The sequence below is a fragment of the Heterodontus francisci genome, chromosome 38 (genome assembly GCF_036365525.1).
Source record: "Heterodontus francisci isolate sHetFra1 chromosome 38, sHetFra1.hap1, whole genome shotgun sequence".
Classification (NCBI taxonomy): Eukaryota; Metazoa; Chordata; class Chondrichthyes; order Heterodontiformes; family Heterodontidae; genus Heterodontus; species Heterodontus francisci.
The window spans coordinates 30,086,987-30,102,591 of record NC_090408.1 but is presented as its reverse complement, the minus strand read 5'-3'; the positions used below and the strand labels follow the sequence as shown (position 1 = coordinate 30,102,591).

At 45.2% G+C, this 15,605-nt stretch overlaps 1 protein-coding gene across 1 annotated transcript in view; it reads left to right on the top strand.

The window, feature by feature from the left end:
* Nucleotides 1–582: 582 nt before the first annotated feature.
* dmxl2 (Dmx-like 2) overlaps nucleotides 583–15,605 on the top strand; it is a 152,559-nt gene continuing 137,536 nt past the window's right edge. The window contains exon 1 of the mRNA XM_068017998.1: nucleotides 583–922. Within this exon, the coding sequence (XP_067874099.1) occupies nucleotides 836–922 (87 nt within the window). The 5' untranslated portion in view covers nucleotides 583–835. The remainder of the gene's footprint in view (nucleotides 923–15,605) is intronic.

The following is a 15,605-nucleotide window of genomic DNA, read 5'->3' as shown; positions in this document are numbered from 1 at the left end:
ATGTGGGCCCACTTGGTCTCTGCATCCCCTGTAGGAGCGTTTTGAAGGGCTTTTTCACTTTGCTGTTTTTGGATGGTAACCGTCAGTCCTTCCTGCTCCTCAGGTCAAGGAGTAGGCTATACTAATGACTGGAACCTGTAAATCCAGGCAGGGTCGGGTGTGGCAGAGTACATTTCACCCTGTGCAAGGAGGAAACTATATGGAGCTAAAATGTTGTTATTGACCTGAGCAAGGCAGTACAGACACGTGACAATTAATTAATGAGAGTTGTAGGGTGACATTCCAATTGCAAGCACAAGGATCCCGCAGGGAAATCCTACTTCTTCCAAGGCAAAATGCACCAGTAATCTAATCAGAGGAAATAAGGATGCTTCTAGAAGCTCAGTGGTCCCACAAGAGAGTGGCTGGAGTGCAAAGCGCAGCAGCTGATGCGGCAAAAGGATACATGCCACCCGGTTACGTCACCCCTTCACCCCTGCCTGCCCGTCTCGCGCGTCGCCGTCACACGCCCGCGCTCTCGGGTGAAGGTGACGCGGTCGAGGGTATAGGGGGCGCGCATGCGCGCCGCCATTGCAGCGGCACGGGAGGATCCGGGCATTTCAAAATAAACCGAAGCAGCGGAGCGGGAGATGAGCGAGGCGGACAGTCCGGCTCATTTTACACAGAGAGACGCTTTTATTTTGGTTCATCTTTCCTCAGAAAGAAGGAATAGAAAGACAGAGAGAGAGAGAGAGAGAAAAAAACCTTTTTAATTGAGGTGAGACCGAGCCGAGTCGGAATGCTTTGAGTGTCAAGGTGTGGAGGCGGCCGGACCGCACTGGACCGGGCCGAGAGGATGCATCTCCATCAGGTGCTGACCGGAGCTGTCAACCCCGGAGAGAACTGCTACTCGGTCGGGGGCGTCGCTGACATCCCGTTCACGGTAAAGGAGTGTGGGGTTTGCTCCGATGCATTGCGGCTCCAGGCCTGACCCGGGTTGTAGGGCGACTTTAAATAATGTGACCAGCAACCAATATGATGAGTGCAAAGTGTCACCCATCAAAGCAGACCTGCATCTTCTAATCTCAATGCACCGTTACTGTCAGCTAGCAATGGTGCAGCAGGCCCTCTGACTATGTGGGGAACCAGTAGATATGCACTGAAGCTTGAATTAACTTGCACTTGCAATATATTATATTTACAGGGGTGGTGCATGCCTGAGTGCTGTTAGCATTAATTCTCCCCAGGCTTCTCACAGTAAGCAGATCGAATAAATGGGAGAGCAGTTGCTCAGCTGTTCTCTTCTGCCCTTCTCTCTTTCCCCCCACCCCCAGCTCTGCAGCTCTCATGATTCTGTGAAGCAATCGTGAGCATCAGCACAAATATACATTTCCCGTTTCTCCATTTGGGTTTCAGCCTTATTGTGCTTGCAAAAACGTTGTCATTAAATTCCTTGCGTTCGTTGCGAGTTGGCTGATGTTGCATTGGCTTTTTACTGATTGCTGGCTTGATCGCATTAATAAATCATGGTGCTGAAACTGGCTGATGGTGACGTCCTTTAGAATTTCCAACAGGTTCCCATAAGTTGTTTTGTAATGCAACATTGCCAGGGCAGTACTGCGTGTCGATTCAAACCGATGCTGATATTCCGGAAACTGCATGATGTACAGTGATCGGTACTGTGCTGTGTTTATATTCAATTGGATGGGAATGATGGAGAAAACTCGTTTGCACAGCGAAACCCATCGAAATCAAGCTCCCTTCACTCATGCAATCGAGAAGTGCAGAACGGAAACGAACCTTCTACACAGACTCAATAAACATTTTGGTGCATTTTGTTCATTTGCCAGAATTTTGCTACGCAATTCCCTGCATACTTAAATGCAAAGGAGTTTCTTCCCAAACTGACGTTTAAATTACTGCAGATGTAACAAATTCCTAACAACAGTTATCGTAGAAGATAGGTCTACCATGATATTATTTTGTTTCTGGTAGCAGAAATCTTAATACTTTAGAAAGCCTAGAGGAGTATAGAAAGTGCAGGGATGAAGTAAAAAAGGAAATTAGAAAAACAGAGAGAGGACATGAAAAATTATTGCCAGGTAAAATCAAGGAAAACATGAAGATGTTTTATCAGTACATTAAGAGCAAGAGGATGACAAAGGAAAGGGTAGGGCCTATCAGAGATGTACAAGGGAACTAGTGCGTGGATGAAGATGATGTGGGCAGGGTTCTTAATGAGTTTTTTGTCTCTGTCTTCACAAAGGAGAGGGTTGATGTAGACATTGTAGTTAAAGAGGAGGAGTGTGAAATATTAGATACGATGAGCATAATAAGAGAAGTAGTACTAGAGGGTCTGACATCCTTGAAAGTGGGTAAGTCGCCAGGGCCGGATGGATTGCATCCCAGGTTGTTAACGGAAGCCAGGGAGGAAATAGCGGATGCTGTGAGGATCATCTTCAAAACCTCACTAGATACAGGAAAGGTACCAGATGATTGGAGGTCTGCGAACATTGTACCATTGTTTAAAAACGTTGCGAGGGATAGGCTAAATAATTATCTGCAGCACCTGTGGAAGAGTCTGTCACTCTAGAATTGGCCTTTATAGCCACTCCAGGCGCTGCTTCACAAACCACTGACCACCTCCAGGCGCTTACCCATTGTCTCCCGAGACAAGGAGGACAAAGAAGGTCAGTTTGACCTCGGTGGTGGGTAAATTTTGAATCTATTTTGAGGGACAGGATAAATTGCCACTTAAAAAGGCATGCATTAATCAGGGACAGTCAGCATAGATTTGTTAAGGGAAGTCATGTCTTACTAACTTAATTGAGTTTTTTGAGGAAGTAGCAAGAAGGATTGATGAGGGTAGTGCATTGGATGTGGTCTATATGGACTTTAGTAAGGCATTTGACAAGGTTCCACATGGCAGATTGGTCAGTAAAATGAAAGCCCATAGGATACAGGTGAATGTGGCAGGTTGGATCCAGAATTGGCTCAGGGACAGGAAACAAAGGATAGGATTTGACGGATGTTTTTGCGAATGGAAAGCTGTTTCCAGTGGCGTTCCACAGTGCTCAGTGTTGGGTCCTTTGCTGTTTGTGGTATATATTAATGATTTGGACTTAAATGTGTGAGATATGATTGGGAAATTTGCTAATGAAACCAAAATTAACCATGTAGTTGATAGTGAAGAGGATAGCTGTAGACTCCGGAGTCTGGTTTGGTTGAGTGGGCAGAAAAGTGGCAAATTGAATTCAATCCAGAAAAGTTTGAGGTAATGCACTTGGGGAGGGAAAATCAAGCGAGGGAATACACAATAAGCGGGAGAATATGCAATAAACGGGAGGATATTGAGAGGGGTAGAAGAAGTGAGAGACCTCGGAGTGCATGTCCACAGGTCCCTGTAGGTGGCAGGACAGGTAGATAGAGTGGTGAAGAAAGCGTATGGAATGCTTTCCTTTATTGGCCGAAGTATAGAATTCAAAAGCAGGGATGTAATTCTGGAACTGTATAAAACGCTGGTTAGGTCACAGTTGGAGTATTGCATACAGTTCTGGTCACCACATTACAGGAAGGACATAATTGCTCTGGAGAGAGTACAGAGGAGATTTGCAAGAATGTTGCCAGGGCTCAAAAGTTGCAGCTATGAGGAATGATTGGATAGGTAAGGGTTGTTTTCCTTAGAACAGAGGAGGCTGAGGGGTCACTTAATAGAGGTGTACAAAATTATGAGGGGCTTCGATAGAGACGGCAGGAAGGACCTGTTTCCTCTAGCAGAGAGGTCAGTTACCAGGGGGCATAGATTTAAGGTGATTGGTTGAAGGATTAGAGGGGACATGAGGAAAAACCTTTTCACCCGGAGGGTGGTGGGTTTCTGGAATTCACTACCAGAAACAGTGGTGGAGCCAGAAACCCTCAATTCTTTTAAAAGGTACCTGGACGTGCACCTGAAGTGCTGTAATCTGTAAGGCTATGGACCAGACACTGGAAGGGTTACATTTGATTTAGATTTATTTTTTGATTTAGAGATACAGCACTGAAACAGGCCCTTCGGCCCACCGAGTCTGTGCCGACCATTAAACACCCATTTATACTAATCCTACACTAATCCCATATTCCGACCACATCCTCACCTGTCCCTATATTCCCCTACCACCTACCTATACTAGGGGCAATTTATAATGGCCAATTTACCTATCACCTGCAAGTCTTTTGGCTGTGGGAGGAAACCGGAGCACCCGGAGGAAACCCACGCAGACACAGGGAGAACTTGCAAACTCCACACAGGCAGTACCCAGAATTGAACCTGGGTCGCTGGAGCTGTGAGGCTGCGGTGCTAACCACTGCGCCATTGGGCGGCTAGTATTTTTAGGCCGGTATGGACATGACTGGCTGAATGGTCTCCTTCTGTGCTGTAATTTTTCTATGGTTCGATGCTGCTTTTTACTTTGTAGCACCTTGATAAGCTAAATTTTGTTGTGATTTTTCTTCTGTCATATACAAATTGATTTATAAGTACCAGCTCAACAAAGTTTACGGCACTCTTGCCTTGAGTTCAAGATCAGACAAGTAAATATTCCAGGCCAACATTTCTGGACAGTACTGTGTGAGTGCCATAAATTCTGTTCCCTAGGCACTGACACCATCTCTTTCCCTGGCAACTGTCTTGAGGTTGAAGCATGCCATTTGCAACCTTGGTGTCATAATTGACCCCAGGATGAGCTTCTGACCACATATCCATGCCATCGCTAAGACTGCCTATTTCCGTAACATTGCCCAACTCTTCCTGCCTCACACATCTGCTGAAAGCCTTACCCATGCCTTTGTTACCTATAGAATTGACTGTTCCAATGCACTCCTGGCTGACCTCCCATTTTCTACCCTCTGTAAACTTGAGGTAATTTTTGCCATGTCCAAACTTGCATCGGCTTCTGTTCACCCATCATCCCTCTGCTTGCTGACCTACATTGACCCCCAGTTAAGCAAAGCCTCGATTTTAAAATTCTCATCTTTGTTTTAATTTCCCTCCATGACCTCGCCATCCCTATGTGGAATTCCCCTCTCTCACTCTGTACCTCACTTTCCTCCTTTTAAGATGCTGCTTACAATCTACCTCTTTTATCGTGCATTTGGTCATCCACCCTAATATCTCCTTATGTGGCTTGATGCCAATTTTCTTTTGAAAGCATTCCTGTGAAGTTGCTCGGGATGCTTTATTGTGTTAAAGGTGCTAAATAAATACAAGTTGTTGTTGATGGAGGCACTGTCTTCTTGGAAAACCGATTAAACCAAGGCTTTGTATGTCAATTCAGGTGAATTATTTGGAGATGAGCAGGGGGTTCTCCTTATTTTCTGTTCCAGTACAGATACAACACCAGCATCTATGTCCTATCCAGAAAAAAATCCAACCCAGCCAAATACCGCTTTATCAGGTTACTCTCAGACATCAGCCAAGTGGAAGGAGTCATCAACAGTGCTATCAAGTGGCACTAGCTTACCAGTAAACTACTCATTGATGCTCAGTTTGGTTCTGCCAGGACCACTCGGCTCCAGACCTCATTACAGCCTTACTCCAATTGTGGAAATGAGCTGAATTCCAGAGGTGTGAGCTATTTCCTTTTGACGTGAAGAGAGAATTCCACTGAGTGTGGCACCAAGGAGCCTTAGTAAAACTGAAGTCAGGTAGATAACTCTCCAGTGCTGGACTCATAGCTGGCACAAAAAAAGATTGTTGTGGTTTGTGGAGCTCCATCATCTCAGCCCAGGGCATCGCTTTAGGAGTTCCCCATGGCAACATCCTAGGCCTAACTATATTCAGTTGCCTCACCAATGACCTTTCCTCCATTATAAGACGGATTGGGGTATTCTGCAGTGAATGGCTCACCTCCTGACTCCAAAAATCCTCTCCTCCAGCTACAAGGCGCAAATCAGGAATGTGATGGAATACCTTCCACTTGTCTGGATGCAGTTGCAACACTCAAGAAGCTTGACACCATTCAGGATAAAGCTTGATTGGCACCTCATCTGCCAGCTTGAACATCCATTCCCTCCACCACCAATGCCAAAGTTTATTATATTGTTCCCCATTTGGTGGAGTGGGTGACTCAGCATCATGTGTGACAGAAACATGTTGTAACAACGGAGTTTCCCTGGGTCACTTATAGCATCTGCACAAATCCTCTTCCCTAAACATTGACTCCATCTCTCTCCTTGGCCACTGTCCTGAAGCTGAACCAAACTATTTGCAACATTTGAGCCGAGCTGAACGTCTGATGCCATATTGTCTCCATCACAAAGACCACAATGTGTATTTATATAGCACCTTTTAAGTTAATAAAACATCCCAAGGTACATCACAGAGGCATTATAAAGCAAAATATGGCATTGAGCCAAACAAGATAATATTAGAGCAGATTACCAAAAACTTGGTCAAAGAGGTAGATTTTATGGAGTGTCTTAAAGGTAGAGAGGCAGAGAGGTGTTGGGAGGGAATTCCAGGGCTTAGGGCCTAGGCATCTGAAAGCACGGCCACCAGTGGTGGAACGATTTAAAAACTGGGATAGTCAAGAGGCTGGGATTAAAGGAGCACAGATATGTCGGAAGGGCTGGAGGAGGTTACAGAGATAGGGAAGGGTCAGGCCATGGAGGGACTTGAAAGCAAGGATGACAATTTTAAAATTGAGGTGTCGTTTAACCAGTGTAGGTTAACGAGCACATGGGTAATGGGTGTACCACATTTTGTGCAGGTTAGGACATAGGCAGTAGAGTCTTAGTGACTTCAAGTTTACAGAGGGTAGAATGTGGGAGGCCGGTCAGGAGTGCTTTAGAATAGTCAAGTCTGGAGGTAACAAAGGCATGGATGAGAATTTCAATAGCAGAGCTGAGGCAGGTGCAGAGATGGGCAGTGTTACAGAGGTAGAAACAGGGGTCTTAGTGACGATGTGGAAATGTGATTGAAAGCTCATCTCGGGGTCACACATGACACCGAGGTTGCCAACTGTCTAGCTCGGCCTCCGACTGTTGCCATGAAGAGGGATGGGACTGAATACAATGGCTTCAATCTTTCCAATATTTAATTGGAGGAAATTTCTGCTCATCCATTACTGAATGTTGGATAAGCAGTCTGACAATGTAGAGACACTGGAGGAGTCGAGAGAGGTGGTGGTGAAGTAAAGCTGTGTGTTGTCAGCGTACACGTGGAAACTGACACTGTTTTCAGATAATGTCGCAGTAGATGAGAAATAGGAGTCGTCCAAGGATAGATCCTTGGAGGACACTAGAGGTAACTGCGGGAATGGGAAGAGAAGCCATTGATGGTGATTCTTTGGTGATTCTTTGATGATTAGATAAATAAGAATGGAGCTAGATAAGTGCAGCCCCACCCAGCTGGATGATGGTGGAGAGGCGTTGGAGGAGGGAACTGTGATCAACTGTTTTGAAGGCTGCAGACAGGTTGAGCGGGACAGTCACATAGGATGTCATTAGAGACTTTGGTAAGAGCCATTTCGGTGCAGGGGCAGAATTTTTTTTATTTAGAGATATAGCGCTGAAACAGGCCCTTCGGCCCACCGAGTCTGTGCTGACAAACAACCACCCATTTATACTAACCCTACAGTAATCCCATATTCCCTACCACCTACCTACACTAGGGGCAATTTACAATGGCCAATTTACCTATCACCTGCAAGTCTTTGGCTGTGGGAGGAAACCGGAGCACCCGGCGAAAACCCACACAGACACGGAGAACTTGCAAACTCCGCACAGGCAGTACCCAGAATTGAACCCGGGTCTCTGGAGCTGTGAGGCTGCGGTGCTAACCACTGCGCCACTGTGCCGCCTGATTGGAGGGATTTAAACATGGAGTTCTGGGAAAGTTGGACACAAATTTGGGAAGAGACGACGCATTCAAGGATGTTGGAGATGGGACTGTAGTTTGCAAGGGCAGAGGAGGTCGAGGGTTGTTTTATTTTCAGGGGAGGGGTGATGACAGCAGATTTGAAGGAGAGAGGGACTGAACCTGAGGAGAGACGCCGCCTACCTCCACCTCTGTACTGTTGCCGTCTCTGCTCCTGCCTCAACTCATCTGCAGAAACCTGTATCCATGTTTCTGTGAAATGCCTTGGGATGTTTTACTATGTTGAAGGCTCTATATAAATGCAAGTTGTTATTGAGGGATACAAAACAGGAAGCTTTCATGCTAGACCCTGGATTGTGGGGAGGTAGCTGATTTGAGTCAGGATAGTGCCAGCGTGCCACAATTGCTTCCATGTCCTCAAGCTCGGGAGGGAGATAAATGTATGTGGACATTGGGAAAAGACAAGGTTACACTTTTTTTTATATACTTCCCTACGGTTAAATAGCCTGCTAACAGTCATTTTATTGGTTCTTGTGAACCATTTGGGTGAGGCCTCGGAAGGCAGCTAGTGTGTGTGGAACTATACCCTAGCATGAATCATAACTTTTAGGAGGGGAAAAGGGTAACTGGAAAGAAAAGTTTTGATTTGAGTAAGTCAGAAAGCATCCTGTGCAAACTTCAGAAGGCTTTCGCTGTGGTGAGGGTACTATCTCTGGGCTTAATTAAAAAGTGAAGACTTGTATATTTAAATAATTACCTCCTTTGGGTAATAAATCATGCTGTCCATTTTGGAAATAATTCTGGGCTGTGGATTATCTGTCATACAGCCTTGAAATATCCCTTTAGCATCTTTTGGTTCCCTTTCCCTTTTCTTTCCTGCACTAATTATTATGTTATATTGAGGTTCTTCACTTTGGTCGCAAGAATAGAAAAGCAGAATATTTTTTAAAAGGCATGGAACTTGTAAATATTGATAGAAGAGGTGGTGTACTCGTACAAGGAATGCAAAAAGTTAGTTGTAGGTACAGAAAGCAATTAGGAAAGAAAAGGGCACGCTGGCCTTTATTGCAAAGGGTTTTTTATTCTTCCATGGGATGTGGCTGTCACTGGTAAGGCCAGCATTTGTTGTCCATCCGTAAGTGCCCTTAACAACTGAGTGACTAGCTGGGCCATTTCAGAGGGCAATTAAGAGTCATCCATGTTGCTGTGGGTATGGAGTCACATGTAGGCCAGACCAGGTAAGGACGGCAGATTTCTTTCCCTAAAGGACATTAGTGAACCAGATGGGCTTTTAAGACAATGGATAGTTTCATGGCACCGTGACTGAGACTAGTTTTCAATTCTAGATTTTTAAGGAAACAATTAATCGAATTTAAATTCCATCAGCTGCCATGACAAGATTTGAACCTGTGTCCCCAGGACATTAGCCTGGGCCTCTGGATTACTAGTTCAGTGACATTACCCACTATTCCACCATCTCGTCATCAATTCTTGGAGTACAAGAATAAAGAAGTCTTGCTACAGTTGTGCAGGGCTTTGGGGAGACCACACCTGGACTACTGTCTGCAATTTTGGGCTCTATATTTAAGGAAGGATATACTTGCATTGGAGGCAATACAACAAAGTTCACTAGATTGGTCCCTGGGATGAGAGGGTTGTCATATGATGAGAGGCTGAGTAAATTGGGTCTGTATTCCCTGGAGTTTAGAAAAATGAGAGGTGATCTCATTGAAACATTCAAGATTGTGAAGGGGCTTGACAGGGTAGATAGTGAGAGGTTGTTTCCCTTGGCTGAGGAATCTGGAACAAGGGGGTGCAGTTTCAGGATAAGGGGCTAATCATTTAGGACCGAGTGAGGAGAAATTTCTTCACTCAAAGGGGTGTTACTCTTTGGAATTCTCTACCACAGAGGGTTGTTGATGTGCCATTATTGAATACATTTAAGGCTGATATAGATAGATTGGGGTCTTGGGAATCAAGGGATTTGGGGAGTGGGCAGGAAAGTGTAATTGTAGTTGAAGATCAAGACCAGCCATGATCATATTGCATGGCGGAGCAAGCTCGATTGGCCGTATGGTCTACTGCTTCTATTTCTTAAGTCCTTAAAAGATAGGAAGCATCCATAATGGTGGTGAATGAGTTCCTTCAGTGTATCCGCAATAGCTAACCTTGGTCATACTACTGCTTAAGCTCATTGATATTGCAGTGGTGAAGTTTCACTTTTACTGGGCACAAAAGTTTGTGGATTGCTCAACAGAGTTCATTATTTTAAATAGGATGTAAGTTTGTTTAGCTACATCAGATGCTTCAAAACTGTGGCACCCCCTTCCTTGCTTCAGTTCATGTTTAGCTTGTTTTGGTTGTGCTTCCTCAGTCTGTTAATTATTCTGCTGGGCTGCACAAGCGCAGAAGCTCTGTGCAGCATATTTAAAGCTTTGAAGGCCCACTTGCCCAAAAATTGATTTGTTCATAATTTTAACATATAGTGGAACCCAGAAGATTGCTATTGTTTCATTTAAATGTAGTTTGCAATTCTAATTATGAACTTGAATATGCAAGTAATGTTTATATGGATTACAATGGATTGAAGTTGAGGTCTCCATAAAAGTCTGTTTATATCTTTTGAAAATACCTTATTTGCAGTTATAATAGTATGAATAGTTAGACACAGATTCAAGTGGCTGAATTTTAAACTGGAGGTATGTGGGGGTTAAAACTGGGCATCAGGAAACTGGTTCCAACCCACTGACTTCTGTATGTATCATGAGCATGCTAGGCTGCATATGCACAAACTCCTAGGGAGATGGGGGTTGCCAGTTACTATTGCTAATTGTTCAATTAGAATGATATTCACACACATTTTGGCTTTAACTTGGGTCCATGGGTATCCTGGGCATCCTGAGACTCACCAGTGAAAGCGAGTACACAGTGGCAGTTGAGGGGGCTGAATTAGTCTTGGTGAAATATACCAATAAATACCCAGTACTCGAGCTGCTTTCTTGGCTTCAGTGGGAAAAGATTTCTTCACAGTACATTTGCTGAGAGATTACTTTCTACACTTTGTAAGTTACTTCCTGCACTTTGGCGATTTGCTCTGTCCAATCAGGATGGGCGCCACTTATGCTGCCTTAGATTGGACCTCAGATGTGGACCAAGATCACCAGCACAAATTCACAGACTTGTAGCTCCACAGCAGATACCTCTGAAACCGGGTATACAGGCAGAGGTTGGGTTTCCTTGACATGTTGAACATCAGTGTTACTAGAGGCTCAGGATGTCATACCTGGTGGTGTCAGACATCTGCAGCTTCCTAGAAGAAGACTTGCTGCCTCCTGGACCCTATGACCACACGTTATCAGTGACTTTCAGTCACCATCATCTTCAATGTTTTTGCCTCTGGATGCTTCCAGGGCTGTGCCGCATTCATATCCAGAATCTCCTATTTGGCCAATCGCAAATGCATAAGACTGTTGACTGATGGTTTGTTTGCTAGGGCTAGCAATTATGCCAACATTTAGTGGTGATGCCAGTCAGAATGATCAGATGGTTGGCTTTGTGGCTCTGGCTGGCTTTGCATAGGTGTAGGGCACCATTGACTGCACGCGCATGGTAATCGAGGCACCCCAGAACAACCAGAGGTATTTGTCAACTACAAGGAATTCCACTCCCTCAATGTATAGGTGGTGCGCAACCACAAATAGATGCAGGTGTGCAGATTCCTGGGCAGCTGCTGTGATGGGTTCATCCTGCAGGAGTCCCTGATCACTTTGGACCTGAAAGCAGACATAAAGAGTGTCTGCTAGGTGACAAGGGATATCCACTGCAAACTTTACATCCATCAGAAACCTGAGAATTGAAGCACAACAGCACTACAATGAATGCCATATTACTACCAGATGTGTGATTGAACAGGCCATAGGGCATGCTGAAGATGCACATCAGGTGCCTTGACAGATCTGGAGGAGCCATTTTGTATGCACCAGCCAGGTTCTCCAGAGTGGTTGTGGTTTGCTGTGCTCTGCACACTATTGAGCAACAGCAAGGTTTGAACCAGCAGGAGGAACAAGGTGAAGAGCTCAGATCCTCCGTGGACAATTTGGAGGGGAAGGAGGAAGAGGTTGGAGAAGGAAGGTAATTAAGGCAATGCATTCCCAGCCACTCTCATTGCTGCCTGGGATGCTGGGGGTGGCTTTATTAATCTTTAAATTAATAAGGATTATTATTAATTAGACCCATGTCACATGGAAATGAAAGCGCTACGCTTGCTGCTCCCCCATTCCTCCCCGCCCCCCCCCTCCAACCAGCACTGTAACCACCAACCACCCCTTCAACAGTCCCCCATTGGTTCCAATCAATTCATGTCCTCAAACTTAGCAGCAAACAACTTAGAAGGCCACTTAACACTCAGCACCCCAGAATGGACAAGATGGGAAAATGGTTTAAATGAATAATATTTCTGTGATGTAAATAAACAGAAACTTGTTAAAACAACATTTTCTCAGACACCTGTGCGTACATTTTTCTACTGTTCCTACATGATGCAACCTGTCTAGCTTCAGCAGAGATAGAGGCAGGCTGCTCGAATCCCTTCTCTGACTGCTGAGATGTTCTTGGCTAACATCCTCTGGGTTTTGGAGCACATGATGGTCACCAAAGGCTGTTCCAGCTGCATGTGTGCAGGGGCAGCCTCAGCCATCTGGAGATGAGGTATAAAGTGGGCTACTAACAGATGTGAACTGTAGGTGAGAAATGGAAGCACTTTGAGTGAAGTCCCCGCTTCCACGATACCTTTCGGCATCATCCCTCTCATGGCCCAGCCGCACTTCAGTGTTACTGCTTTGGTGCAGATCAGTGCAGCCCTGGAAGACCAAGGCTAAGTTATATCAACCTATTTAAGATGGCAAATATATTAGTATCCGGAGTCTGCACGCTGGTGTTGAACTCCTGCATGGACTCATTTGTGTATGATGGACCATAGTGCTGGCCATGCTACATCATCCCAATGACCTGTGATATCACCCCCCTCATGATTGAGGTGGATTTCTGTAATGTCTCTGCAATCATGATGAGTCCACTTTGAAGGTCTGCCAGTGTATCGCACATTATCTCCTTTCATTGGTGGCACCCTAAGGTACAACATCTGTGTCCTGCTGAGCAGAGCTTGGAGAGGGCTGTCCCCTTTCTCTACCATCTGCTCTTATCACACTTGCGAAGTATGAGTCACAAGGTGAAAACCCAATTACCTGCCATAATGGTTCCACCAAAGTGTGCGTATCTGAGCCAGTGCATGGTCAGCATGAGTCCTGTGATGGTGCACCCTTGAAGTGGGTGGCAAGGTGAGACTTATGTTCTTATGCAGTTGTCAGCTGTGTGATCTGTGGGAGGCCCACTCCAATTCTCTCCCGCTCCCCGGTGTTCTGTTCCTTCTTCTCCTGCAAGGAGGGAAGAAAAAGAGGTATGGATAGTGTAATGGCATGGATAAAGTGCATTTGGTGATAGTGACTGAGGGAGAGGCATGACATTGCATAAGGATGAGGGTGAATGGGTGTGGTCACTGGATAGATGGTGATTTTAAGGAAGTGGCAATAAAGAAAAGGATGGGTGTACCTGCAAGGTAAGTGGGTGTGAGGAATGATATGACGGAGTAAGCTTGAGGAGGTGGGATGATACAGCAGAATGTAGGTGAATGTAGCACTGTACTCTCCTTTCCTTCCCTGCTTAGGTCATTAAACCACTTTCTGCATTAAATCCAGCTGTGTGACCATGCTCCTGATGCTGACCACTTTGGCAACCTCCAATTATGCCGCCTTTGTCTCCGTAGCGGGCTTCTTCCTCCCATGCTGGGGAAGAGCATCTCCCTCTGGCTGCTCACAGCTCCCAGCAGCATATCCATGTCTGTGAATCTGTGAAGCAGGGCAGTCTTTGCCTTGCAGGTTTAAATTGTCCCTTTTAAACAGGAATTGAGACTGTCGCGTTGGTCCTCGCACCCCCACCTCTGCTTATTGGACAGAAAATCTGGAAGGAAAATGATAACGATGTGGCTGAGTTTAAAAGCCACTGACTAACAGTCTCACTTAACATATTTCTGGGTTTCCACACGCTATTGGAACCCAGTGTGTCTGCGCATTAAAGTTAGCCCAAGGTTTCCAGTAATAAAATAACCTCCCTCCTGATGTTGGGGACCAGTATAATAAAACTTGTATATAAAATCATAAACTATAACTGGAAACAGTAAGAATCTTTTAGTGCGACATAAACTGTACCTACTTGCAGGCAGAGTGCTAGAGATTAGGTTCGCCATCTGGCCGACAGAGTTTTGGAGAGCAAAAAAGACATTTGAATAGTGGAGACATTTTTGGATAGCTTTGTCAAATTTGGTTTACTGGTCGCACTCTTGCCTTTGGTTCAGCAGGTTGTTGGTTCAAGCCCTACTCCAGATACTTTAGCACATAATTTGGGTTGACACTTCACTGCGTACTGAAAGAGTGTTGGGCTGTTGGAAGTGTTAGCTTAACCTCCCATCCAAAAGACAAGATCTTATCTGTCCTCTCAGGTGGATGTAAAAGATCCCATCTCAATTTGAAGAGCCAGCGAATTATGTTGTCTACAATACAACTATGATTTGACTTCCAAAGTACTTCTACAGAGCAAAATACTGCAGATGCTGGAAATCTGAAATAAAAACAGAAAATGCTGGAAATACTCAGGTGGGGCGGTGTCTTTGGAGAGAGAAACCAAGCTCATGTTTCAATTTGGTGATCTTGCATCAGAACTGGAAAAAGTGAGACACCATGGTTGACGGTGTTCATTCATTTCCCACACTTCTGCTCTTGCCCTTCCCCGGCTCCCAGCACCACGATAGGTTTCCCTTGCCCTCACCTTTCACCCTCGTCTTCTACTCTAGCAGCCTCCGCATTCATCTTTTGCCGCCTACACAGTGATGCCACCACCAAACGCATCTTTCCCCTTTTCTTTCGGTTTTCTGAAGGAACCGTTCCCTCCGCAATGCCCTGGCCCATTTCTCAATCACCACCAGTGCCCCCTCCCATTCCCACGGCAGCTTTCTGTACAAGCACAGGATATGCAGCATCTGCCCTTTTGCCCCCTTCCTCTCCAGGGCCTCCAATGAACAATGCTTTACTTGTACTTCTTTCAATTTAGTATATCATGATGCAGTCTGCTCTACGTTGGGGAGACCAAATGGAGATTGGGTCACAGTTATGCGAAACACCTCAGTCTGCAAGTGTGACCTTGAGCTTCCGGTTGCCTGTCATTTATAATTCTCTACACCGTTCCTACTCTGACCTCCCTGCCCTCGGCCTCCTATACTGTTCCAGTGAACCTCAAGGTAAGCTCGAGGAACAGCACCTAATTTTTTGATTAGGTACTTTACAGCTTTCTAGATTCGACATTGAGTTCTACTATGTCAGATCATAACCACTGTCCCCATTTTTCCGGACAGCATCTGTTGGTAATGATTCTACTATTGCCATTTACGCCTCTCTAGACCCATCTTTTTGTTTCTTTACTTGTCTCATTACCATCCCCTTTTGCCTTGCCTCATCTCTTTTGTTATTTAATCTCTCCTGCCTTCCGCACTATTACAGACCTTCCTTTTTGTTCTTTCCTCCCCACCCCTTTCCCTGCTTTTGTATTTGCTTAAAACTTGTTACTACACTTAACTTTTTTCCAGTTTTTACAGTCATCGGCCTGAACTGTTAACTTTCTCCACAGATGCTGCCTGAACTGCTGAATATTTCCTGTCTTTTCT